Below are 25,522 nucleotides of genomic sequence, written 5' to 3'. Positions count from 1 at the left end.
TCCTCAAACAAAAAAATGATGATTTGTCGTTGCTCCGCCCCTCCCCCAACCCCCGTTGTACTTCTTCTCCTCCTGTAACCGCAGAGGTATAGGTGAAGGTTTTGTTTGTGATTTATTTTGTCCAGTAATCCTGAGGTATCGGAAATACCACTGATGTAGAATGTGACTGAAGGAGAGCAAAATAGATAAAAGAAGGGGGAAAGGAGACATGCTATCTAAGCAAACTGTCAAACTGTACAAAGAACATTTCCAGTCGAATAGTCATTTCATGTTCTTCTATCACCATCTACTTCTTTTTTTTCTGAATGTATCTCTTAAGCAGTAAAATAATTATATTATAATACACATGTTTATAAAATAGCAGCACACTCAAGTGACACATCACAACTAGGTAATGTTATTTTTTTGTATAAATGACACAAATTCATAGCTTTTAGCAGCGCAAAAAGACAACAATAACTCAATACAAATATTGACACTTTTTTCTTGATGTCTTCACACCTCCTCCTCTGTCCTCTCTTCACTTTGGAATACAGTATCTCTAAATCTTAGAAAACCCCTTTTGTGGGTCTGGTCACCCCATACAATATATCAAACACAAATTGAAAAGATGTTCTCAATATATAACACATGCAACAATAATTTGCAGGAAAGAAAATCACAACTATTACGTTGGGGAGAGAGCTAACATCAGGCAAACAGAGGCAAAATGAAGAGGTTATATGTCAAATATGTCATTAAATTGCCCAGTTTCACTGAAAAACATCACTTAAACATGTGATCCCCACATTGGTCTTCAGTTTGACGGACATCAGCAAAGTCGACCACTGTCGAGAGAAACAACTCAAGCATGAAGTCAAAGACACCTTTCTGTGTCCCATGAAAACAAAACCAATCTGTCTCTTGGAGCGGATGTCCGAGCGGCTGGTTAACCCCCTTGCTAATGACGTGAAGCAGCAAAGCTCACAGGGGGCAGATGTGTTCACGGACTGGCAACCGGCCTGGAATACACAAGCCGGCGCCGTGGAAGCCCGATGCCGAGGAAGGCTCGGCCTCGTGGCCCCCCGAGGAACACGTGCACATGTTCGATGTTACGACCGCCGGGTCCCGTCTGCCCCGTGTGACTCTCTGTGGCTGTGATGCAGATAAATATGAAGAAAAATTCAAGTAGAAACAAATATTTAATTTCTTGACAAAGTAAAATAAAATCAGACAGAACCGGTGGATCAGTGAACTCTGCGTGTTTCGGCATTTCTTTTCCAAATCATATTTGCGTTTTCTATCTGTTCAAATCCTCTGAACGACCCGGACTCCCCACCAACTCGCACTTTGCTTCAATAGGAATGTTTTGTTGTTTGTTTTCGATTGGAATGTCCTCTCGTCGCAAGTTGTGGAAAGCCGTTTTAACGTGACTCTTGCTTGACGAGGGCATGTCTGACGATTGGGAAACCAGCCCGACAAAGTAAACCAAAGAAAGGCTAACGAGGAAAAAAGAGAAACATCCTTTCACCTCCAATCACGACCCACACATTTCATTTACTTATCTCCTGGGGAGCATGTTCTCAAAGTGCTTTACCATTGAAATCATATAGGGGAGCTTAAACAACCCTATGTGGGACTCCAGATGCATTGACAGTAAATCATCATCCTGTACTCCTCTAACCCCCCCCCCCCCCCCTCCATGAAAGTTCATCCACACCTGATCTGGCAGCGTCTCAGTTCCTCGTTTATTCATTTCCAAACCAAGAACATTTTTGTTCACTTAGCTGTGTCACTAGACATCCATCGTGAGATATGAATGTTGATTCCATGCACAAATCAAGGTTTTATCACGAGGCCTTTGGGCATCTTTTGCTCATTATCATCTTCCGGCCACTGGCTGTAAATCCTCCACACAGCGGCACCACAATCCTCTCTCCATGCGACCCTCCTGCGCTGTGCGGTCACGTGACTCCCACAGTGCAACTCCTCAGTTGCAAACTGTCCCTCTCTTCCCAATTCTTTGGGCACCACCCGGTTCTCTCCCCGCTAACTACTACAGAGGAGTCCAATGTTCTCCATCCTTCTCCGGACACCGTCCTCTCCTGCTCTCACATGTGTGGAGGTCATGACAACTGTGTCCAGACTCAAAGCAGCCTTTCACAACTAAGGAAACACCATATCGTAACAACGTGACAAGACGTATATGTGTTATTAACAGAATGGCAGTAATAAACAAACACCTCACATGACCTCTGAGTCCGAGGTGCAACCCCTCAGGGAAAATGCTCGTAGAAAGATGAGGGGCTCTATGTGAAAGTCCCTTCACCCATATCCTCCTTCGCTAAATCTGAACTTTGTCTCACTCCTAGTGCGTGCACACGGGTCTACTGTTGGCCAACAATGACCCATGGTACATTGTTCATGCATGACGGCAGTGATATAGCATAGATGCCCTTTTATACTGATGGACAAAGTGTGTGTAGCCTCCTCTTGACTTACTCCTGTAAGTCTGCCACTTGACTTTGCTCAAGTGCCTCACGCCATCAAACGCACACCGCTAACAGAGACACAGGTTCACGTGTAGCATTCACACAACACACACACGCACACACACACGCAATCTGGCATACTCGCATTAAAAAACAGCCGCTTGCAACCTGCACCCACAAACTGACACACAAGCAGCCTGACAAGAGGAGCTTATCGATCTCTACTACTCAGTTCCACAATATATCCAATAATATCAATAATAATAATTACTAATACTACTAATAATTATTCTAACTCCGTCTCTTCCATGGAATCGGGACCGATCGGCTTTAGCATAGCGCTCACGCGGCTTCTTCCGTTTCTCTCTCCTGTGGACCCTCTGATGCCGAGGAGCTGGCGTGCTCTCGGACACCAGCCATGAATGTTATCGTGAAACAAGTCAAACAAACGCAAGCCCCACCGTGATCCCATGTAATTTCTGAATAGTTTCCACGACTTCTACCATGGTTAAAATATAACTTAAAGATCATACTATACAATCAAAGGCAGAATGCAGATAGATTGGCTTCCCTTCTGTACATCCAAGGCACCGCGGAGCTTCATCTTGTATCAAATTTGTTGCTTTTGGACTAGAACATCAGAGAAAATCTTTTTCGTGGGCAGGTGTTTTGGACTCGAAGAACAGAAAATCTACACACACAAAAAAGAAAACTAGCAAGCATTGTTCTTTTTCTTTTAAAGGGCTTGTGTTTTTAACATTTTTGTTCTTTTGTTCTTTTTTTCTGCATTTAAGAAAATTGAGTTTTTTTTTCATGATGCTTTTTTTTCTTTTTTGTAGATCCTGTGCAATAGCGCCCTCTGGTGGTTCACAAGTTGACATCCCGGACGTCTGTCGGGGTGGAGGACTGATCCAGCTCGTCCAGGCCTTTCCCGCTGGGGCCTCTCTGCGTCTGCGTCTGCGTCTGCTGCTGCCGGCCCTCGCGCAGGCTGCTCACCAGCACACGCTCAATCTGCTCCTGGCACTCTTTGAGAACGTCCTGCAAGAGGAGGACACGCTGTCAATATATATGTATATATATATATTTACACACATCTTGAACTGCGATTAGGGGAGGGGGTTCTCTCCTTTCCAAATCAAGTTAATTTCAACATTCTTTAATGTCCAAGTGTCATTTTGAAGATGAGTTGATGCAACTAGAAGGTTGTTCAGTTTGCCGGAATCAACAGATATATATTTAATATATATATATATAATATATATATACACTACCGTTCAAAAGTTTGGGGTCATCCAGACAATTTTGTGTCTTCCATGAAAACTCACTTTTATTTATCAAATCAGAATCAGAATAAGAATTGTTATTGAAAATTGAATAGAAAATATAGTCAAGACATTGACAAGGTTAGAAATAATGATTAATATTTGAAGTATTAATTTTGTTCTTCAAACTTCAAGCTCAAAGGAAGGCCAGTTGTATAGCTTATATCACCAGCATAACAGTTTTCAGCTGTGCTAATATAATTGCACAAGGGTTTTCAAATCAGATATTAGTCTTCTAAGGCGATTAGTAAACACAATGTACCATTAGAACACTGGAGTGATCGTTGATGGAAATGGGCCTCTATACACCTCTGGAGATATTTCATTAGAAACCAGACACTTCCACCTAGAATAGTCATTTACCACATTAACAATGTATAGTGTGTATTTTTGATTAATGTTATCTTTATTGAAAAAACAGTGCTTTTCTGTGAAAAATAAAGACATTTCTAAGTGACCCCAAACGTTTGAACGGTAGTGTATATATCTATAATATATATATATAATATATATATATAATATATATATATATATAATATATAATATATATATATAATATAATATATATATATATCCTCACAAGTAACATGGAGAGATCTGAAAACCGGGACCCCTGGTGAGGGGCCGGGGGTTTTAAAGGCCCATCGACTTTATAGCTGCTCCAGCTACTGCCAAGGTTGAGCACGGACATGGACCAGACCCAAGCATTAAATAAGCCCACCAGGGTTGTGCACTGAACGCCGATAGCGCTCATGTGCTCGGACACACGTAGGCATTAGCACGCACACACCACGGCCTCTCCCATCCTACCACCCACCCACCACCTCCGCCATTCCCATAGCCAAACACACAAGACACAAACAGAAGTAGCCTTGACAACGGCAGCTGGAAACACAGGTAGTACTAAAGCTATGTTAATTACATCCACCTCCTGTGGGAACACAAAGGTGGTGCTTTTTTAACGAGAGCCAGTCTGTGTGCCTGCCTGCAGGGGATCCGTCTGAGACCTGGTCGGCTCGCCTTTCACCATCAAAGGCTGCGGCAGCAACCTGAGAATCCACCTGGGAGAGGAGCCTCTCAACAGCACTGAGCCCTCATATCCTTCCCTGATGGAGGGTTGACGGAGGGGACAGGAAGAGAGAGAGAGCAACTCACTTGGGAGGCGGAGACTGGGCCGGGGCGGGGGAGGGGAGGTTAAAGGGGAGAGCGGTGCTAAATGAGTTGTTAGCAAGAGCACAGAGAAAAGGTCACAAGTGTTTTCCAGTGAGGAACTGCGCTGACAAATAAAATAAGAGCAGAAGAGACGTGAGACACTGTGAGACACTGTGAGACACTGCTCCCTGGCGGCACGACTGAAGCCGAGCGGCCCGCTTCTCCGCTCTGCACACGCACGCTCGTGAATAACCCCCTGCCAAACATGACTGAGAGCGCCCCATGGCCGGAGGGATGGGTGAAAGTGTACCGCTTGTGGGGCGAGGAAACATTCTTGAGAAATTTAGAGCTAATTAAAACCTGATGGGCCACAGTTTGAGCCGGTGTTACAGCCTCTGGTGCCGCTGGGCCTCGATGAAGAACAGAGGCCTCACTCACATCTGAATTGCTCTTCGGGAGCTTCACACGGGTGGCTGGCAAAAGGTCACCCTGTCAAAGGTCAAACGGCATGACGGATACCGGTGTGAGGGCATGCACCGTGTTGTTGAAGGGAAACTACATGTCCAACCCCAACTTTCAAGACTGGTGATTGGTTGTCATTATGAACATGCGGACCCATATCGAGAATATCTAAAGCAGTGGGATCTCTAAAAGAAGACACAAGACATCAATGAAATGACCATGGATGAAATGGCTGTGAGCCCGGAGGGGTTCTGCTGAAGTTTGCATGAGGTACTTCCTGCCTTCATTCTGAGTTCTCCGGACACTTCAGATGATTAGCTTGAGAGAGTTTTTTGATTTGATGTTGAGGAGGTGGGACTGATCTGGGCCGGGTCGCAATGCGTCCGACGTGGGGCGAACCCGCCCGGCGTCTGCCTCTTAATCTCCTCCAGAGGTCGGCCGCACACGCAGAACCTTCCCACCAACATGTGCCCCGTTGCTCATAAAATCCCAATTCCTATGAGAAAATGAAATAAAGCGACCGAACATGTAAAGGAACGGCCTGTGTCTTACCGCAAGAATGCACGCCTTCACTTCTTAAAAGACATTCTCCACGGTTGCGTTCGGATCCCATGCCAAGCCCCATGGGCTTTATTCGAAAAACCTTAATGACTTCAATGTGTGACTACTGAAAACACCAACGCTCAGTCTAACTCTGGCTATGTGGATACCGTGAGGGCCGACAGCAGCGACTACATTGACCATGGGTGGTAGCTTCTTATTTTGTAGCCTCAAAACATCACCGACCTCAGATCCTCCCTCGTCGTCACGGCCTGCATCCGCACCACCTCAAACACTGAGGGGTGGTGCAGACAGGCAGAAAAGTGTGAAGCCGTGGAATGTGTTTTAACGGCTGACTGTACCACACGGGGCTCGGTGGTCAGACAGCTGCAACACACACACACACACTACAACTCTCAGGGAATCCTAAAACGAAATATCCGGAGGCTGACACTGGAAGTAAGGAATCACCGCATGACTTGAATTTCCACAAGTCACAATCGGAAATGTGACCGGTCTCTTACTTCAGCTCGCATGCCGGAACACCGCAAGCAGTGACGCCACCGGCGGAGCTAAAAGAGAAAAGCTTTCTCCATAAATGCCTCTTTGTTACAAGCAGTCGGGACCCCGACACACTGCTGATGAATTCCTCCTCCATAGAAAAAAAAAAATCACATTTAGATTTCACTTCCATCCATCACCCAGCGTGTGCGACGCCATCTCAGTGATATTCAGGACACGATGGAAACCAGAGTCATTTTCTTTTTAAGAATGGAGGAAAGAAAACTGATAAGACGGAGCAATGGGAGAATGTGTTTCTGGTGTCTTGGTGCGTGTGACACTTACTGAAACTAAAAAAGATGAATGAGAGACTGAGAGAAATCTAGGAAGTGGTCTTAAACCCTCGAACTTCTCTAACCTCTATTTCCTGCTGTCTCCTTCCACAATGAAAGGGAAACCGTCCTCACTTGAACTTCATGAACTGACCATTAGTTGTAGCGTACACATGTCTGACTGACACTACAGGTGACCTGTGCAGTGCAGAGGACTCACAACTCATCAGCCTCCCCACATGGTCACCCATTTCATATGTTCTGTCCCCACACATTGATGACCGGGCCCTCGTCTGCTGTCCCTAACCGGGAGCCCCTCTTGGCCACACCAGGTGTTTGTGAGGCGGCGCACATTCTTCCAGCGGCCTCAGATGGTGACTTGGCCCTATCACGTTTCCACTGGAAAACCACAGCTTCTGGATACCAAAGATGCCAGCGGGGAACCGGGGGGGGGGGGGGGGGGGGCGTGATGCTGTTGGCAGCAGCAGCTGCAGAGGTTGGCGTGGCCTTCATATTCTGCGTGGCCCTCCGGCCGGCGGGTTACGGCCCTCTGTGCCGCCCTCTTGCCCAGCCTCCACGCGGCCTGCCAGCACCAAATACAGTATGTTAAGTGTACACGTTCAGACTCGGGTTCAACACCCTCCCTGAGGTGAGCCCGGGTTATTGAGTTGACGGTTATAGGGGTTCAGCTTTCGGGGGAGAAGAAGGTCGGGGACGTGTTGAAATGACAGAGGCCACGTGCTCTCTTTTTGAAAGCATAACTGCCCCGTCAGGGTTCTCCTTAATGGGCATCCGTCATTCGGGTTAGTATTTTAAAACGTTGTGGAACAAGCGGCGCACGTGTTGACGTAAGTTCTTCAGCAACTTTACAAACCGAGGTAAAAACTCGACGTGTTTGTTGTTGGCCGGCTTCTCGGCAGTTCATACTGAAGCCTCTCTTATGTGTTGAATTAGGAAAGGTGCCCTCTGTTTTGCCTGCTGTGTTTACTGCGAGCCATGGCTTGTCTGAATCCAGGAATGTGAGGAGTTGATCACGGAGACACAGAGCGACTTAATTCCCTCCAGTCTGAGACCTCGCAGCCTAAACACACTGAGGCCCTGTGCTGCTGAGGTCAGCTATTTGTTTTTCCTCAGCTGCTGAGCGAGACTTCACACAACTCGCACCAGAGGGAGCCACGCTATCCAGCAGCGCTGCATTATGGACCATAGGAGCAGGCCAGAGAGGCGTGAGGGAGCCCCCCCCCCCACACACACACACACACCTTTTCCACCCCCAGTGTCCTTTTCACACGTCAACAGCTTTCTTCCTCCTCCTCCTCCAACCTTTCCTCCTTTTGGGAAAGAATTAAACAAACTGAGGCTCGGGCTTCAGTGTCACAGCTGCTGCCTGTGAGCACACGTGATTTAAAAATCTTCATGTTTTTAAAAATAACCAACTAAAAGCCCCTTTCATCATGTTTGGTAATAGGAGTCCTCCTGCCACTGGGCTCTGTGCTGGGGCTGCTCACCGCTCTTGACTAGAGAGAAGACTTATTTCCCCCAGCAGGCTAATAAAGAATAACTTAACACATCACCTCCTAGTCTCTTTCATCCATCCCTCTGTAGATGTGCCCACCTACTCACCCTTACAGTAAGCTATAGCGAGCTGAAGTCCTCTCCCATCTGTGTGATGAAAGCCAGGCATCTCAGAGTCAGTGGAGGCCCTGCCTGTGTTTGGACTCAACTCACCCACCACCGCAACATTCACTGTACCCAGACAGCCACACAGCGGCCGGGCCAGCATTCCTGTCCGCGACATACTGTATATGCTCCCAACCTGGCTCGATTTAGAGGAGTCTTCATGTGAGGGGCGCCCAGAGCAGCCTGACGGACTGATGGAGAGCAACAGAAACCTCGAGTCCAGTGCAGGCCAGAAAGACTGCGTCATATACACTCAGCTCAGGAGTTCTTTTAATGAAGATATCGTTGATCTTAGTGCGGGGCTCATTTTTCGCTTCTCATGATCAAATATTGCCACAAAACAAACAAACCAAAAGGGTTTCTGGAAAGCTCAAATCCAGTGAAGAAGCCATTCCCACTTCTGTGTGGTGCAAACACACAACTCCAACACACATGTGGCATCATAACTTTTGACATAAAGAACATGGATATTTTCCCCTTTAGATGAATTGCAAGTCTGGTTGAATAAAACAGATGTTTTGCTTGTTAAAAGTGTGTTTTGGTGGAAATAAGATGATTTAATGAGGATTCAGTTTTAAAGAGTTAGTCAGCCAAGTACTTGGTCAATAGGGATACGAACATTTTCCCCTCTTCATTCAAATATTAAAAAAATTTCCATACACAAGCATCAATCCCCGATTATAATTCTGTGTTTTAAACTCTCAGAGAAGGACCAAACAAACTCACCACTTCTGTGTTTGTGATTTTGGCCAGCAGGTCCGTCAGACTGTCGCCCCACTGTGACGGGTCAGCTGCGTCCAGCTGCAGGCCGCAGATCGCTGCCCCCACACTTCCTGTGGCAATCATGGAGGGAGGATACATGGCGAATCCAAAATCTGTCCGCAGAAGAAATACCAGATGAGTTGAATGCATCTCCGGTGCTTACAGCGTGGCGACGATACAAAGAGGTATGTAATGTCTTTAGATCAGCAAATGACAGAAAGTGTTAATGTGCACTGGATTCTTTATTCACCTGGTGCGGTTTGTAAACTACACTTTTAGATTAATTTGCTCCACAAAAAAGGTACACACACGTCCCTCCGAGCGACAATATGATTTGGCGATCTAGCAGTCAGCTAATAAATAATCCCTCTATTGCACCGGGTCTGAGCGCAGCGCTCACTAATGACCAGGGGGCCAGGATAATGAGGGTTCACTTGGCTTGTAAAGGAGCTGAAAAGCAACCACCCTCACCCGCTCCCCGCCCCACTCCCCCTTTCCCCAGCCCGGCCCCTTTTCTTCCATCTCCTGAGTAAATCGTGTACTCGCTGAGAAAAGCCCCATAGCGCTTGGAAAGGGAGGAATAAAGAGGCTCAGTGCCTCTGCCAATGCTCACTGCTGTAGGTCCTTTTTCCACGTGTGGTCACAGGCGTGCGTCTCAAAGACCAATAACCTTGTTAGCTCCCCTCACTGTCATTCATAATGCAAATGAGACAGCTTGTGAATGGGCCAGAAGCCCGAAAAGGCAACTGGCATCCAGGGAGAGGGAGAGGGAGACAGACAGACAGTGAGAGAGAAAGTTTTTCTCTTCACACACACACACACACACAAACACACTCAAACACACTCACTGCTCCCTCTCTCTATTCTCTCTTTATGTCTTGCTCAACTTCTACCTTTCTTTTCGGACAACACATGGCCTGCTTAGACGGGGCCAGTGAATGGCGCACATGCCTCGCTCTTTGTTGCTACAACAGGCAGCGGTTTGCATTGGCGGCGCTCCTATCTTTAGCATATTAATAGAGTGGCGGGCCCGCGAGAGGGAAGGCAGAAGAGTGTGACTCCATTGTCCAGAGTCATCACCTCATTTCACCCAATTGAGAGACACGGGGGGACAGGGGCTCGGCGGGGTGGGGGTGGGGGAGATGAAGGAGGAGGGATGGACGGAGTGGCGACAAGGCGACGAGGAGAAAAGAAAGGAAGGTGGTGGGCTTTTGGGGGGAGACGACTCCGATGCACATCACTCTTAAGTCTGTGTCCAGACTCTTGTGAGGTTTTTTGGAAGAAGAAAAGAGTCGCCCTCCAGCGACCCTCACCTCCTGCCTCCCATCTACCCCCCACAAGTATTCCTCTGTTCCGGGGCCACCTTTGGGCTGGAGGAGTGGGCAGTGGGGGCATAGAAAGAGCCTGCACATTAACATATTGCCATATATTCAATTGCAAAAGCAAACTGTGTGCGATGGCCATGAAGGAGATTTTTCTTCCTTCTTCTTTTTATTTTTTCAATCTGGAATCAAAGAGGTGGGCCCTTTGATAGCTCCTCGCTGCCTTTTTAACATGCACAGCCAGGCGCTTTCTCATCTTGTGGGCTCAGTGTTGACAAATAAATGAACTTATTATACACCCCTGTGTTAGCCGCTGGGCCTCTGCCAAGGGGTGATTTATTAAAGGCTGCCTCGAGCCAAGAGGAAAGAGCTCACAAAGCCCCTCAGCATTACATCACTGCTGTAAGAGCACAACTTTCTATGGAGGGGCGCGGACACAAAGGCATACACGGATTTACTGTACGTGTGTAGGACTGACAGGCAAGGAGGCAGACACCTAAGAGACACAGGCACAAACAATGCACTGATGCCTGCAAGCTTTAAGATGCACACACACACACACACACACACTCTCACACACACACAGCACAGACGCTGGTTTGTGGGAGAGCTGAGTGGCGGACAGTGGGCAGCAAGCTGATTTTTCGCACTCAAGACAAGACAGGTCTGTAGCAGAACAAGGACGCGCGCGTGCAGCCGATGCAGGCTGACACTCCGGCCTGGTGGCTGCTGCATGTGGGGGGAAGAATGGCCGTATTTTAGGAGGCCCTCATTGATATTCATGTGGAGGATAAACAGTGTATGTAGCTGAGTGGGGACGCCTGCGATGGAAAGCTCCCTGTGAGCAGCGGCTGGCTGGCCTCGGCCTGCACGCCTCTCACCTCCTTCAATGGCCCTTTCTCCTCCGTGTGCCCCCTCATCTCCATTCCTCCATGTTCCTACCCCCCTGAAACTTCATCCTCGGGCCTCTGGTCACACAGTCCGCTGCCCTACATGGCCCACTCCTCTTGGGTGGCTGCAATGCACAGTATGCACAGTAAACTTGTAAATTAATTAAAGTTGGAAAGTTGAACAACAGCCAAAAGAAGAAGAAGAAAAACAAACATCTCCCTCTCACCCTCTCCTCTCTTTCCAGGGAAATAAATCAGGGTCTTGTATTCTATACATGTAGCACTTATTGACCCTGTTTATTAAAGGGGTAGCGTTACGAGGACCCTGAGCCTGTTGACTGATTAAGGCCAAAAACAAACATCATTGGGGGATTGGCATGACGGTGTCGTTCACCGCTAATGCAACACAGCCTGCTAGTCAAAACAAGGTCTGTGAAGAGCTGCTCGGGCTGGTGGAGCTCCTGGAGACACACAAACAGCAACAACAACACAACTGGGCTCGAGGAGTTCAAGGGAGAGAAATCTCTGATCAAGAAACAAAACCTCAATTCAACTGTCGATCCTGTTCCATGAGCCTTTGGGTCCAGACTGTCACTCTGGACTCAAACAGAAAGCTCTGAATTCCTCCTTAATTGTTGCACCCAGTCAGCAATGGAGAACATACATTTTCGGATCAGATCAAAAAGGTGATATATAATACAAAAACTCTCTGTCTCTGTACGTCTGTAGCTGATATGGTTTAAGTCAAACCCCTCCTATCAAAAGATGAGAAAGACTCTGATGTCGTGACATGAATGTTCAGGTCAACCTAGCAGCCACTAACATTTACATGACTTCAGATCACAAATATTAGTCGTTATGGTTGAACGTGACCTCCAAGGAAAACATGTAGGTTTCAAAATGTTGATTTCTAAACCTTATTGGTGGAATATTTGCCAAAAGAAATCTTTCTTTGTGTTTCTGGTGTGACTCAGCTGGCCACAGTATTTACAGCGTGGTGCTGATTACATCAGCAGGGTAAAAGAGGGGGTGGTGGGTGGGTGGGGGGGGGGGGGGCTGTTTGATCAGGACATGCCACTCGATGATTCACACTGTGGGTCACATTTTTGTGAGCATACGGTCCGGAAGCTTCCTCCTGCCGCGTGTGATGACGATGCAACCGGACCGGATCAGTGGAGCGTGCAGAGAGATGATAATTTGTTGGAGGACGTAGCTAATTTGTTACAGTTCTGAGTCATCACACATGAAGGAGGATGCATGTAAACAAACACCAGTAAAGACCATTTCATTGACCACATCTGAGATGAATCACTCCTCTCCAGAATGCCGAGCCGGCTCTGGAGGGCAGTCTCCGTGCAGCAGCCGCTAAGCATGTGGCACGACTAACCAGTTAATAATCATCAAGTTACTTCCACCAACAGAAAACCAAGAAGTCATCAAATACTACTCTGACATAAAAGAGCAAGGACTCACTTTCTTAAATCACTTTTTATTTACATCCCGACTTGTAGCCAAATCTCTATTGTGTCCTCCGGGACAATTGACAGCAGAGTTGGCCCTGATCCAGAAATGTCTTTTGATAACTTCTATAACTATTGTCACCATTCCATGCATTGCTTTACGGAGAGGGCTATTGCAGTCGGGCATGAAAAAAAAAGAAAGAAAGACACAGACCATAATCCCTGCCAATATGGCAAGAAGCTGGAGCTCAGTAACCGCAGCAGACAGGTTGGGGTGCATCTGTCTGGCCCATGCACCCCGTCCATTCTCCCACTTTAGCTCAATTGAATAAGAATAGAAGAGGAAGCTCGGAGTGCTTGGTGTCTGTGTGTAGGAATGGAGGTTCGTAATCTCCCTTAATGAGCTTGTTTCTGGGCTATTATCCGGCGGCCTGCCTGAGGGAAACTCTGGTGTTTCCTATCAAGTGGCCCCGCAGCGCTGACCCTCGCATGGCTCTGCATATGAAATGTAAGGACCAGGCCTTTTGTCTCCTTTCTCCCAGCCTCTAGCTGAGCTCCTGAGCCATTTGCATAGTCCTGAATGGACCAGCCAATGTTATTAATTAATACAGAGCCAGCCTGCGCCACCTGACAAAATCCCACCGAGTGGCCCGAACGGAACTGTTTCATCAAAAGAGAGGAGCCATTAGGCATGAGAGGCCTTCTTCTCCACTTCTCCTCTTCTCTCTCTTGTTCCCTTGCAAACAGAGAGCCGCGGTTTTATGCATGTTTTCTTTTTCAGTATATGGGCAGCAGTGGTGGGAGTAGTGGTGGGTGGTGGGTTGGTGGAGACTGTATGAACTCGGAAGGCCACAGGTGACCCGTTGTCAGTGTAAATCCTCCTGAAAGGTCCTTCTCCACCTTCTCAGAAGATGACTCCAGGGAGGATTCTCACCCGATAACCCAAAGATTTATGTCTGGGAACGTTCCACAAATGGGGTTTTAAATTCCCGGAGATCTTCTTCAGATCCACCAAATTGTTGACTCACTTGCGCCCTCTCTTTCTCTGTCCTGCTCCGCGTTGGCCTGTGTACAAGTCTGAGGAGAGCGTACACAGAGAAATGTCCTGTTGCTAATCTGGAGCTATCTCCAGAAAGTCTCTCTCCTAAAACACAATGTCGGGAGGACGACTCCACGAGGCTCGTAAATGTATTTCCACTGCCTCATTGAAACAATTAAGGACAAAGTGCACGCCGAGTCTTTCACAATGTTGCTTTGTGAAAAGGTCCGATCACTGACGCGCTGTCATTCCACTCATTAATCCGCTGGCACAAAATAAGCGGTGAGAGCTGAGGGGTGAGACCGGGAGAGGAAGGTAGTAGGAAAGAGGGAAGGGAAGGGAGACAGCGAGGAAACAGGCGTTTCTTCTTCAAAACTCTGCAAACTTTTCTGACCCTATCAGGATCCAATACACACGAGTGCAGGTGATTCCATCCCTTTATGTTGCAAATACCTGTCACCTCCCTCGTATATTCATCTATCTCGGCACACACTCCTCTGAATGATATCAGCACAAAGAGCCGTTTCCCATGAGGGGGTGTAGTTAGCATTCCTGTATGAGGCCTGCAGAAAAGGAAGCTGCTGCTGCTGGTGGTGGTGGTGTGTGTGTGTGTGTGTGTGTGTGTGGGGGGGGGGGGGGGGGGTCACCCAGAAAGTGAGGAACAAAGGAGTGCCAAACAGCCTTATTGTGAAAGTATTTTGCAATTTTCCACATTAAAGTAAGACATTAATCCTTGTTGAAGACAAGTACGCGTGCTGGTTTCCTATCTCTGTCGTCGTGCCTTGTTTGTTTGAATGTGGAGTTAGAGGTGACGCAAACAGGAGAAACCAGCCCCATAGTGGATCTCAACATGGGAAAGCTACCATGTCCTCCAGCTGTAGGGCGGGGAGCCGTGAGAAGTTAGGTGGAGGAGGGGGGGGGGGGAAGGGGAAGGAAAAACAGGGAAGGAAGGTGGTAAGGAAAAGAGATATGAAAACATGACATGCCTTAGAATTGGCGATGCAAAAACAATACACTCCTCCGGCTTCCTCTAACTCCCCTGCTCCCTCCTGCATCTTCTCCGTCTCTTCAGGTCATGCTAATGGCCGTCCCTCCCACGACTCGCTGGATGTTTGATCTCGAGACAACAATTCCCCTGAGGAGCAGAAAGACAATGGCCCGCCCGCCTTCCTCCACCCATGTCCATTCCTCTTCCCGACCCCGTGCGACATGGGAATGCCCCTCCGCCGGGCTCCATCTGCTTTGAAGTGTTACTGGATGCTCCGGGAGCCACTGATACGCTTCTCCAACACGACCGCGTCCCGAGACAAATGACGGACGTCCGACCTCCGAGTCGAACGCCGTCACGTCTTCCACGACACGTGCTTTGCTTCGGCAGAATATTTTCCCATCCGAGGTAATGCATCTCACTTAAGTGGCGGCGGGCCGGGACTGGCCCACGGCACGCCTCTGAACGGAGCTGTTGCCGCATGTTATGGAGAGAAGGAGCTTTGATACGGCGCTGGAAGAAGAATGTTCAGATCGAGATATCGTACAACGCGAAAAAGTATGCCGACGCAAGCCAGAGCTGCTCGGTGGGTGTCAGAGATCAGTGTCACCTGCAACACCACCGAGAAAAAGAAAAAGAAGAAGAAACGAGAAAAAGATGTGCTGTTGAGATGATGTCGCACATTTGGATCTTTTTTTGTTGTTGCTATTAAATCTGCACAATTGGTTTGGACAAACACCTGTTGGTGACACATTGAATGCATCGAGCTGCCGGTGTGTCCTACCTGTGGCACACAGGGCGATGAAGGTCTGGACATGTTTGCGTATGAGGGCCACCTTATCCTCGGGCAGCGGCAGCCTCATCACGATGTGCTCAATGAAGTCGTTCGGTGTCACCGCTGCCAAGTTCCACTTCAATTTACCCAACACCACCAGTTCCCATTCCTGGAGAGAGGGCGAGCGAGAGGGCGACACAGAGAGAGAGAGAGAGAGAGAGAGAGAGAGGGAGCAAAGAGAGATAACCGAAAATGAGAAAAGATTAGGTGACACAAGGTACAACCACATATTTACAGACTGGAACAGTTTATACGGCGCTTTACTGCAGCCACAGCCAGTGACACTGCAGCCTTAAGGGAGCGAGTGCGCCCCCGAAGGCCCCTTACGTCGGTACGCGAGGAGGTGAAGCATTATCGTGATTACGTTAGTCTCTGCCTGGCCGGGGACAGAGAAACACCAGCAGCGCCACCAACCCAGGTGACCTCACAGCCCTGTCTCCCTCCCCGTCTGTCTGTCTGGCATCTGGGGACTTTCCTAAAGAGGCCCACCAGAGGTTCTACTGTGTGTGTGTGTGTGTGATTGCAGAGTCAAAATGGATAGGAAAGCCTGTACTTGTTAAGCAGCACCAGCAATAAATCTGTGTTATGTTATAAAGTCATCCAGTGTTTCATTATTTAATCTGAACTTACATTGGATGCACAGTAAATGCAATTAGTTTTCTTTAATGCATTTTTTCTGCTAATTCTGTCGGAGGCCTTTGGTGCGTGTTCATGCATTCACCCTTTCAGCGCACATTATTCTTCAGATAAACAATGTCGAATGCCACGTATAGTTAAAAAGACTTCACGGGAAACAGAAACCTTGGGCAGCAGCTCTGAGTCACACGTTACTCAACACCTTTTCTGCATCATCAGACTCAAGAGACTCAACTTCTGCGTCTCTTGACAAAAAGTGGAGGGACAATAGGCGTGGTGTTCTTTTCTCTGAGTGCGAATCTTTACTTTCACTTCCTAGAGCAGGAGGTGATGAACGGAAGAGGTGGTGACTAAATTGGGAAAAAATGTGGTGGTTTGGTTCCGGCCTGTAGCCTCGTGACCGGGACCTCGGATGCTCTTCATTTTCCCTTTCAGTGAGAGAGAGACCACATGGACTCAGTCACGAGACACCTCAACATGGCTGCCACTGACCCCGCATGCTACCAGCTGCATTTCTATAATCAAAGTGACATTTTTCAGCCCTGTAATGTTTCCTGAGCTCCGCGGTGCTATACAGACATGAATAGAGGAGAGGAAAGGGTTTAAAAAACACGATTGAGTTCATACCCACAGATACTGATGTGGGAGGAAGTGACCATTTAAAGGCACCTCAGGTTTAAAGGTGAACGGTATCTTCCTCTGCTTGCTCGGAGGGGTGTGCGCACCGTCTCAAAGACTCGACTATCTGATCACACGCCAATCAGAGCCCACCAGAGGTCTGTTGATTGCGTCAGCTCTAATGTTTGCAACATGGCTGCCTCCTGCTCTCAAAAGCCTTTTTTCCATCAGTGCCAGCATGCGAGATTCGGGCCTCCAGCGAGGGCCACGCCAACGTTGCAACACAGGCAACGGACCCCGCCACGGAGAAGGGTGGCAGGCATGCAGGCGCCCACTTCCTCCTTCTACTCCCTTCCTCTGGTCACACCATCTTTGTAACATTGCGGTTCTCTTTACAAGAAATTGTTACCAAAGACGAGGACTAAAAAAAAGAGAAAAGATCACATGCCCCGAGCAGCTGATCTCTGTTTCCTGTATCTCCATGTCAGCCAAATGACTGCCTTATACAGAAACACCGAGGAGAGGCCCAGCAAACCAGTCCAGGAGCTGAAGGCTCGGCCTCCAGACTGAACATGAAGGTAGCACGTTTTCTTGTGAAGTGCAGCACGACGTCATGTTTTACACAAGTACGGCCCGCGGAACCCTCAACTCGTATTCTTTTGTCTTTTTTCACGACAAATACGGCGACCATTGCACCCTTCCCCCAATTAAAACCAGACACAATATTCCCGGGCAGAAATATACTCCAGAAAATGATCAGAAAACAAAAAAAAAAGCCAGCAGCAGCTCGTCAGGAGCTTGAATCTACTGCAGCCATCAGCCGGCAGCCCGGCGGCGAGGCCTCTGCAGCATCAGAATATGTGGCCTCTCTCACAACATGGGTGGGATTGGCTGTCGTTTACTGAGGAATGTTGATGTAGCCCCACAGAGCACCGAGCAGTGGGCACAAACACACATCTGACGTGAAACCGAGTCCATTAGTTTGTCGAGAGCATCCATGACCTCATCAAATACGTCACGTGCGTCTCCTCTAAATGACACACCTGCGCCGTCACAACTGTGAGCTACATTTCATCGGGGGAAACATGCGAGGATCAAAAAATAGCGCAGCGTGACATAACATCAGGAACGTTTGCATCGATGGTTATTTTTGGATGCAAGCTGAGCTGTAAAAGGCAAACGTGTGTGTTCTCTGTGTGTCTCTCCCTCTCTGGCTGACTGGAACAGAGGCAGAGCTTTGGCTGAGGTTCAAGCTGACCTCGTTGCTCTGTGCAAATATCTGCCGCTAGATGGCGATGGAGACCACTGCACGCGCACGAGGGATACAGTAGAAGCCCACAGGGTCTCGTACAGTGAAGAGAGGCTTTGTGAAACGAGCCGCTTCTGGTGCACCTCTTGATGATGACGCCGGACAACACACTCAGTGGACTGAGAACAACCCTGGAGCCGACTTATTAGCACACTGTGTTTTTGAGCTCAATTAATAAAATATAAAACACACATTTGGAGTGAATTTATACCGTGAAGCAAAGTAAACAACAACACACACATAGAACACATATATCATGAAGTGTGTCTCAGCTGATGAGGACAGCGTGAGGCCTCAGAGGTGCGACAGTGAATGGTGTGACACGTGTAGAAGCAACTGTTGCTTACCAGCAGCTCGTGTGGTCTGATGGAGTTATCTGTGTAGATGCAAAGCTTCTCTGCGGTTAATGGACGAGTCTCTTTCAATTTGGATGCGAGGAACATGCACACTGCTCCCAGCAGCTGCAGGTTGCACTTTTTGGTGGGTACCACTGCTAAGAATCTGTCTAAGTAGTTCATGGCCAAGGGAAAAACTTCTTCCTCGCACTTCTCCTCCTCACAAACCTGAGGAACGAGACAGCAGACAAGGCAGCAATGTTCAGCGTTTGGAATCAGCAACCCACCCTGCAGAGACCACATTTATTTTCCAGCACTTTAAATGTGTATTACACTTTTAGGAGAAAACGAAACAAAAGTATAAATCACATAAAGAGCACATATAAATTCAATGACACACATAGTTGGGGCCCGGCCAATAATTTGCACCCAGCCCTAATCGGTTGCGACATCATAAATTAATTCGGAATAGGTTATTTTACAAAGAAATAAATAAGTCTCAGGCACACACATGTCAAAAGAGTCGCAGTCCTGTAGTTCACTAAGAAATGAATTCAAGTCACAATCAGTCGAGCCAAAAAACACCCCGACAGCGCAGCACACGGAAACACACTTTTTTTTCTTTCATTCGTCATATTTTCATAAAATGATTAAAAATATAGATAAATTGTCTGGACCGATTTCCTTCACATCATAATGTTCATCCGGGTCTTCTTTATCATACCCGACCATCCATTTCCAAATGCACGCGCGATAAATTGGAATAAAACGTCAAATTAAAAGACGAGTAGCAAGAGCTTGGTCTGATGTGCGTCACCGGCGACCCGATATATTTATTTCAAAAATTAATTAAAAATCCCCAGAGCGTCGGACCGTGACAATATTTACATGAAAATAAAGCGCAAAGGCTCAAGATTGTTTAGCGATGGATGTTGACCGTAAATTTTGGACAAAGTGTCACAAATGGAACATAATTCCAGAGTGAGGCAATGCGTCGGGGGGAAGACCCAGAGGACAGATAAGGCCCTCGCCCCTTCCGACATTTCGAATAGATACATAAAATGTTTGCAACGCTTTTAAACACCATTCCTCTCCCGAGTGGACACCAAACAGCGTCCTCTGTCATAGCCGACGGGTTTGGGTCGCTGTTATGGCCTTTATGACACCGTAAAGTGCTCTTGAAGGCACGAAGCGCTCCTGTAAAAACCAACATGGCGATGGGACGCAGCGCAGCACTGCACTGGGGAGTGCATACGTGTGCATGGAAATAATCATTATCTAAAATAATAACACTCGAGAATCAACGCAGCAGCTCGCACGGACAACACGTGAGGAAATCAGAATAAATCCTCCCGTGTCACCGAGACCTCAGCTCGGAAGTTTCACGAACAACGTCTTCGCGAGCGCAGTTTAAAAATGGCAAAGAAACGACAGAAAGCGACACATTCGGCGAATATGAGGAAGAAGGAGTCGGGACAGGAGGATAAGTCGTGTCTATTGCAAACAGAGGACAGCAAAGCAGTAAGAAAACAAATCAGGAGGCTTTAAAGGGGAGCACGGAAATAACCAGACGTGTCGGCTCTCTGTGTTTCGGTATACCTCCAACATCCAAGTGGCGACCATCCTCCTCATAAACGGCTGAATGTCTTTCTGGACGCTTTTGAAATAGGAATATTGAGGTAGAAACCTCTCCTCTATGGTCAACAAGCTCTGCAGCACTCTGTCATCGCACAGGAGGTTCGGATCGGGACGAGCTCGGATGGTGTCCATTTCGAGGCAAAGCAGCTCCATCGTGCTGGTGCTTTCACTAAAGTAGAAAAAAAAAAAAAAAAGTAGTATTTCTCTCACGGAAGCGAATAAGCGGCGATGCCGAGCAAAAAATGCAAAAAGATGTGAGTGAAAGTCTTTTGGAGGCACACGAAGTGAGACTGCAGGGGCTCCGTAAAAGTAGTCCTGCCTCTCCTTGTTGAGAACTTCTTCCTCTCTCCCCACAGCGCGCCTCTACTTTCATCCGCCTGGCCAGATTAGGCGCATTTCAAGCCTGCCCTGCATGCGCCACTGACGCAATTCACTTCATTACCTCTGCATAGAGCAGAAGCAACATGCGGCAGCCCTGTCCCTCTTTCTTCTTCTCTGGCAGCCGAGACACCTTTCAGCCAACGTGTTTCATTTAAACATGTGTATTTATATACACATATATAGGACTTTAACCAGATTTATTCACATTTACAGACACGAACCAACTCTATACATTAATAAATAATAATAATGTATGTCACTGATGGATGTTTCATCAGAACATGGTGCGTTCAGTTATTATATTGATATATTATCTATGTTCTCGTGATGATAATGACAGAATGGAGTGAATAATGACAGTGTCACCTAAAATGATGAATGTTATTCCAAGTGTTGCATTATTATTACCCACATTCTCAGCATAATAAACCAATTGTATGGGCTATAGTCAAGCGACTCCTTATATAGAATAACAGTTTATATTATACAGTAAGGACAACTCCAAAAGGCGTCTTATTAATATTGCTATCTCCCTCACGCGTCTGGCAGCTTGTTCAAACGGACTCAGTGAACCCCGGCGCGGAGCGTGACGCACGTCCACACTGGACCTATCTGGCCATAAACACGGCACGCTAACTTACAGCGGCGTGTGCTCGCGCACGGACACACGCACAGGATAGAGCCACCCTCCCACTCACTCTGACGCGCGCACGCACACGCACACACACACTTATGAACTTAATTCAATGCAGCCACCAACTGCTTGTGGTTTATGCCGATGTCTTTCTAGGAAAGGTGATGCAGCGCTCTTTTTTTTCATAGAGTTGTTCTGTTAAGATAACACAAAGACCTTTGTCCCTCGACCAAAGACCCTTGACTTTGCTCAGCCCAAATATGATCAACCAACTGAACAATTCCTGCTATAAATCACTTTCCCCCCCATTCATGCGTCTTGGATAATTTATGGAGAAACAAGCAGGTGGAATCGAGGCGCAGAGTGTAAGTCATTGAGCGGATAATTAAAAAAATGACGGCCACATGATTTAGCCTCACATACAGTCACAAAGGGAATCTGCATGGGTAAATATGGTAATCCCCCCCCCCTATTCTTAGTCGACTTCAAAGACTGAGCCTTGAATGAAACGAGACTTCAGTGCATCAGGACAAGACTGGGGACTGTAAGTCCTCAGAGCTTTAGAGTTGTTAATTTCCACCCGACGCTTGTTGGCTGTATAGCAATGCTTGTGAGAAAAGTGGGGGAAATGTCTCTTTAAAGTTTTTTTCCACCCTAAGTTGTTTCCTCCTCCCTATGTGTCTATTTGCATAGCCAATAGTTCCTCAGCGCTCGACCGAGGCTGTGTGATTGTTACTGGGCAGACTTCTACTCTCCCCCCCCCCCCCCCCCCCTCTCTCTCTCTCTCTCTCTCTCTCTCTCTCTCTCTCTCTCTCTCTCTCTCTCTCTCTCCGTGGTCAGCTATTACTCTCACCCAATAAAGGATGTAGCTGCTGCTTCAGCACGCGCACCACAGTATATCCTGAGCGGTATCATGGGACTGAAGTTCAATAATTCATTCTTGCTCAGACTTTAGAATACTTTAGTTTAGTTTAGAGAGAAACTTTGTATCGGCTGCAGTGACAGATCTCCTCTGCAGTGCATCCTGGGTAGTTGATGACATTTCCAGAAACAATATGTTGAAACGAGGAAGAATGCAACACATCACAAAGTGAACATTTGAATTATATATGAAAAAGAAGAACACAATCGAAATGATTGCATCCTTAATGGGAGGGATAACATGATTTCTACACTGCATTACGGATTAGATTAATCTTCAGTTTTTTTGTTTAATTCAAGCACAACCACTTGAAATCCTCTCGAATATACACTTTAAATGATCGTGTTTCTACATTTACATGATTTCCCCCCCGGAATTAATCGAAACTAAGATGTGTGCTATTTCTGCTTCAGAGTTTAAGGAAGCCAAATCAAATGTCACATGGACAGGGTGGAGGGGCAGGTGCTCCAAATCCTCCTCCACACACAGCGCCAGCAGCTGCCATGCTCAAGCGCACTAAACTGCGTAATTACGCATCTCACAGTCATCCCTCCAGTATCTCAACACAGGCTGATGCCAGTGGTTATCACGTTTGCGTTGTCACATAAAGTCAATAATTTAATGTAAAAGAAAGAGAAAATCCCTAGTATGCAGCAGGTCCATGAAGGCAGCATGCACTGCCCAATGCCAGCTGGACGCAATCAGTCCTAAAACATGACTTCCTCCTAAAAAGGACAAATCCCTCAAATGCGGCGTGTATAACACAATAAATTCACAGTTTGAATGTGTTTATTTTCTATTCTTTTTTTCTTCTTCACATCTTAAAATATGGATGCTTCTATAATCAAGGAGCGTTTCTGACACAATATTAAACGAGGTTCATCCCCTTTGATCACAGATGTGAAAGAAACAAAGTAAAAGTCATGAACACGCTCGTCTTTCTTGCGGCAGCTCGTGCAGCTGTGACGTCAGCGGCTGCTCTGCGCGAGATCTCCGGCGGCAGCGGCGCAGTTGGTCCCCGGAAGCATTCAATTACCATACCACAATAAAAGTTTAGAAACATTACACGTTGCGACACAACGCGTTCATTTCCTCAGCAGGAGGGGAGCGGTCCGTACACACTGGAGGGTGGAGAGTTGCTGCACGCTGCAAGAAATATCCTTATTATGTTCTGGTTTTCAGACGTTATTCTCTCTAATAAACCTTTAATCAAACCAATCAGAGAGGACGGGAGATAAGACCACTTCCTAGAAGTTGAATCAACGGATGATATTTCCTGGAAACCATGAACGCATCTGCCTTCATGCTTTGTTTTAGTGGCAGATGATTACAGAAAAACTTCTAAATTATTTTGTTTAAACTAAAAACATGCAGAATTATTAACCCCTGCTTGTGGATGTGTTTCCCCCGCGTGGTTATGATTACAAATAACGACTTTTGAGAGTGAAAACCAGAGTGAGATGTTTGACCTGTGACTCATCTCCATCGTACCTTTCACTTGAAATCCGTTACAGCACCCCGGGGTGCCTGCATGATGAGCGTCGCTCTGCGTTATTTGTCTTTTTCTTGTCTTATTATTTTGCCGACATCAAAATGGGAACCGTGACGCTCAGGAAAAAAATGTCCCATGAGACAGAAAGTGTCGCAGGGGAATTGGTGCCAGCAGAACTGTGTGGCAGCAGCAGTGAGATGTTAGTTTGGACCCATTAAGCAGCTCTGCCTCTTCATCAAGTGGCAACAAGCTCCACGAGGAGGGGGCATTCATTTCACATGATTTTTATTGCAAAAAAATAATATACAAATAGTGCATATTATGTAACATATTTACACACACTATATAATCAACTTTAATTATTAGGAGAACAATCCTAATGTAGGGCAGTTTCTCAGATTACTATGAGTCCATCAATGTAAAAGGGAAACTAAAATGAATAATAATATGCCAATTATCTTCTTAAACAAAGCTTTCACAAACTGCACTAAATAGATAAGATCTCTTCAGTTGTGTGTAAATTAAATACTTCAAACACAATCTAAGAACAACACACCTGCATCAGCTCAGCAACTGCCATGAGAAAAATTAAATAAAAATAAGAAATTTAATTAAAAGATTGATATTGTAATCTGGCATGATCAAATAATCATCACGTTTCTTTTAAGCATTCAAAGAAACAAAAATGGGAAATAAATGTTGCTTTAATAAAGAAACCTTAGTGGATTTATGTGAAATTCCACCAAAGTCTTTTCAGTTTGAATTCTGTAATAATTCTTCATATATCTTTGTTTAAACTATTTATTTATAGTATCCCTAATGTTGTCATGATTTATCTTAAGGTTTATTCTTGGAAGATCTTTTATAAAGGTATTATAAATCCAACTTTAATATATTATTTTGGAACGGTTGGAGAGCTGACTAATTTACTAAAAATAATTCAGAGATTTAATTATTTGTGAGCAAACCGCTGGAATAAAATTGAAAATGTGATGCTTAAAATTCAAGTCTGCTCATTTCTTAATTTTCCGGCGAACAAATCTGCTTGATTTCGATTTAGTTTAGATTCTATGAACATGACAAACATATTGCCATTGAAAACACAGGGAGTCACGTTCACAAAGGCTGAAACCAGAGGAGCAATTATTTTAATTTGGTATCATCTTGAATTGTTACTTTGAAATGATGCCTTACACACAATAGAGGCGTTCAGACACACGATGCAGCGTTGAACAACAACGCCGTTCACTCAACCGGCGAGCAGCAGGTAAGACCTGTAGCCCTCAGATCAACACCAGCAGCCTCCTCTCTCCTTCTGCTTCGCCCCCAACATTTTTTGGGGGATTCATCTGCCAACAGGATCTCTCAGCTCACCTCCTGCAGGTCACCAAGGAGCACAGAGACATCTCAGAGAGCAACGACCAACCACTGAAACACGAGCCAAGGGTTTCCTGAGAGGCCGTTCAAGCGCTATACGTAATAAAAATTAATGACGAGTAAATAGTTTTCAGATGCTCCGTGCCTCCAAACCGATCTGGAGCAGCACTGCACGACGGCCATCATGCGACTCACAAGAAAACATCACTATCACGTACCTGCACTTTGTTTATCATGCCCACATTTCAGATTTTTCACGTATTTTTCTGTGGTTGAGTAAGTGCAGATGTGTGTGCCGAATAGCAACAATACAGAGAACACGTAGTCATCCGTGACGAAAAACACCAGACGTAATGCAAAAGACTTGAACAACTATCCTCCAGCCGAACAGTTTGAAACATCACAAACTTGTTGCCCAAATGTC

General features: G+C 46.5%; 1 protein-coding gene across 1 annotated transcript; it reads right to left on the bottom strand.

Moving 5' to 3' along the window:
* Nucleotides 1–1,676: 1,676 nt before the first annotated feature.
* ccnd2a (cyclin D2, a) lies at nt 1,677–20,629 on the bottom strand. Its single transcript, XM_056416555.1, has 5 exons — nt 20,254–20,629; nt 18,667–18,882; nt 15,706–15,865; nt 9,187–9,335; nt 1,677–3,509 (listed from the first exon to the last, which is right to left on the bottom strand). Exons 1-5 carry the CDS (start codon nt 20,443–20,445, stop codon nt 3,339–3,341), a joined length of 888 nt encoding a protein of 295 aa, XP_056272530.1. The 5' UTR covers nt 20,446–20,629; the 3' UTR covers nt 1,677–3,338.
* Nucleotides 20,630–25,522: the final 4,893 nt, after the last annotated feature.

This window comes from Pseudoliparis swirei, chromosome 6, assembly GCF_029220125.1.
Source record: "Pseudoliparis swirei isolate HS2019 ecotype Mariana Trench chromosome 6, NWPU_hadal_v1, whole genome shotgun sequence".
NCBI classification, from domain to species: domain Eukaryota; kingdom Metazoa; phylum Chordata; class Actinopteri; order Perciformes; family Liparidae; genus Pseudoliparis; species Pseudoliparis swirei.
Note: the sequence above shows the minus strand (reverse complement) of the source record. Positions and strands in the feature narration are given on the sequence as shown.

Coding starts and splice junctions, on each gene's coding strand:
- ccnd2a (XM_056416555.1), bottom strand. CDS start 20,445: ATGGAGCTGCTTTGCCTCGAAATGGACACCATCCGAGCTCGTCCCGAT. Junction 9,336..15,705: donor CATCGCCCTGTGTGCCACAG/GTAGGACACACC, acceptor TTCTGCGGACAG/ATTTTGGATTCGCCATGTAT. Junction 3,510..9,186: donor AAATCACAAACACAGAAGTG/GTGAGTTTGTTT, acceptor CTCCTCTTGCAG/GACGTTCTCAAAGAGTGCCA.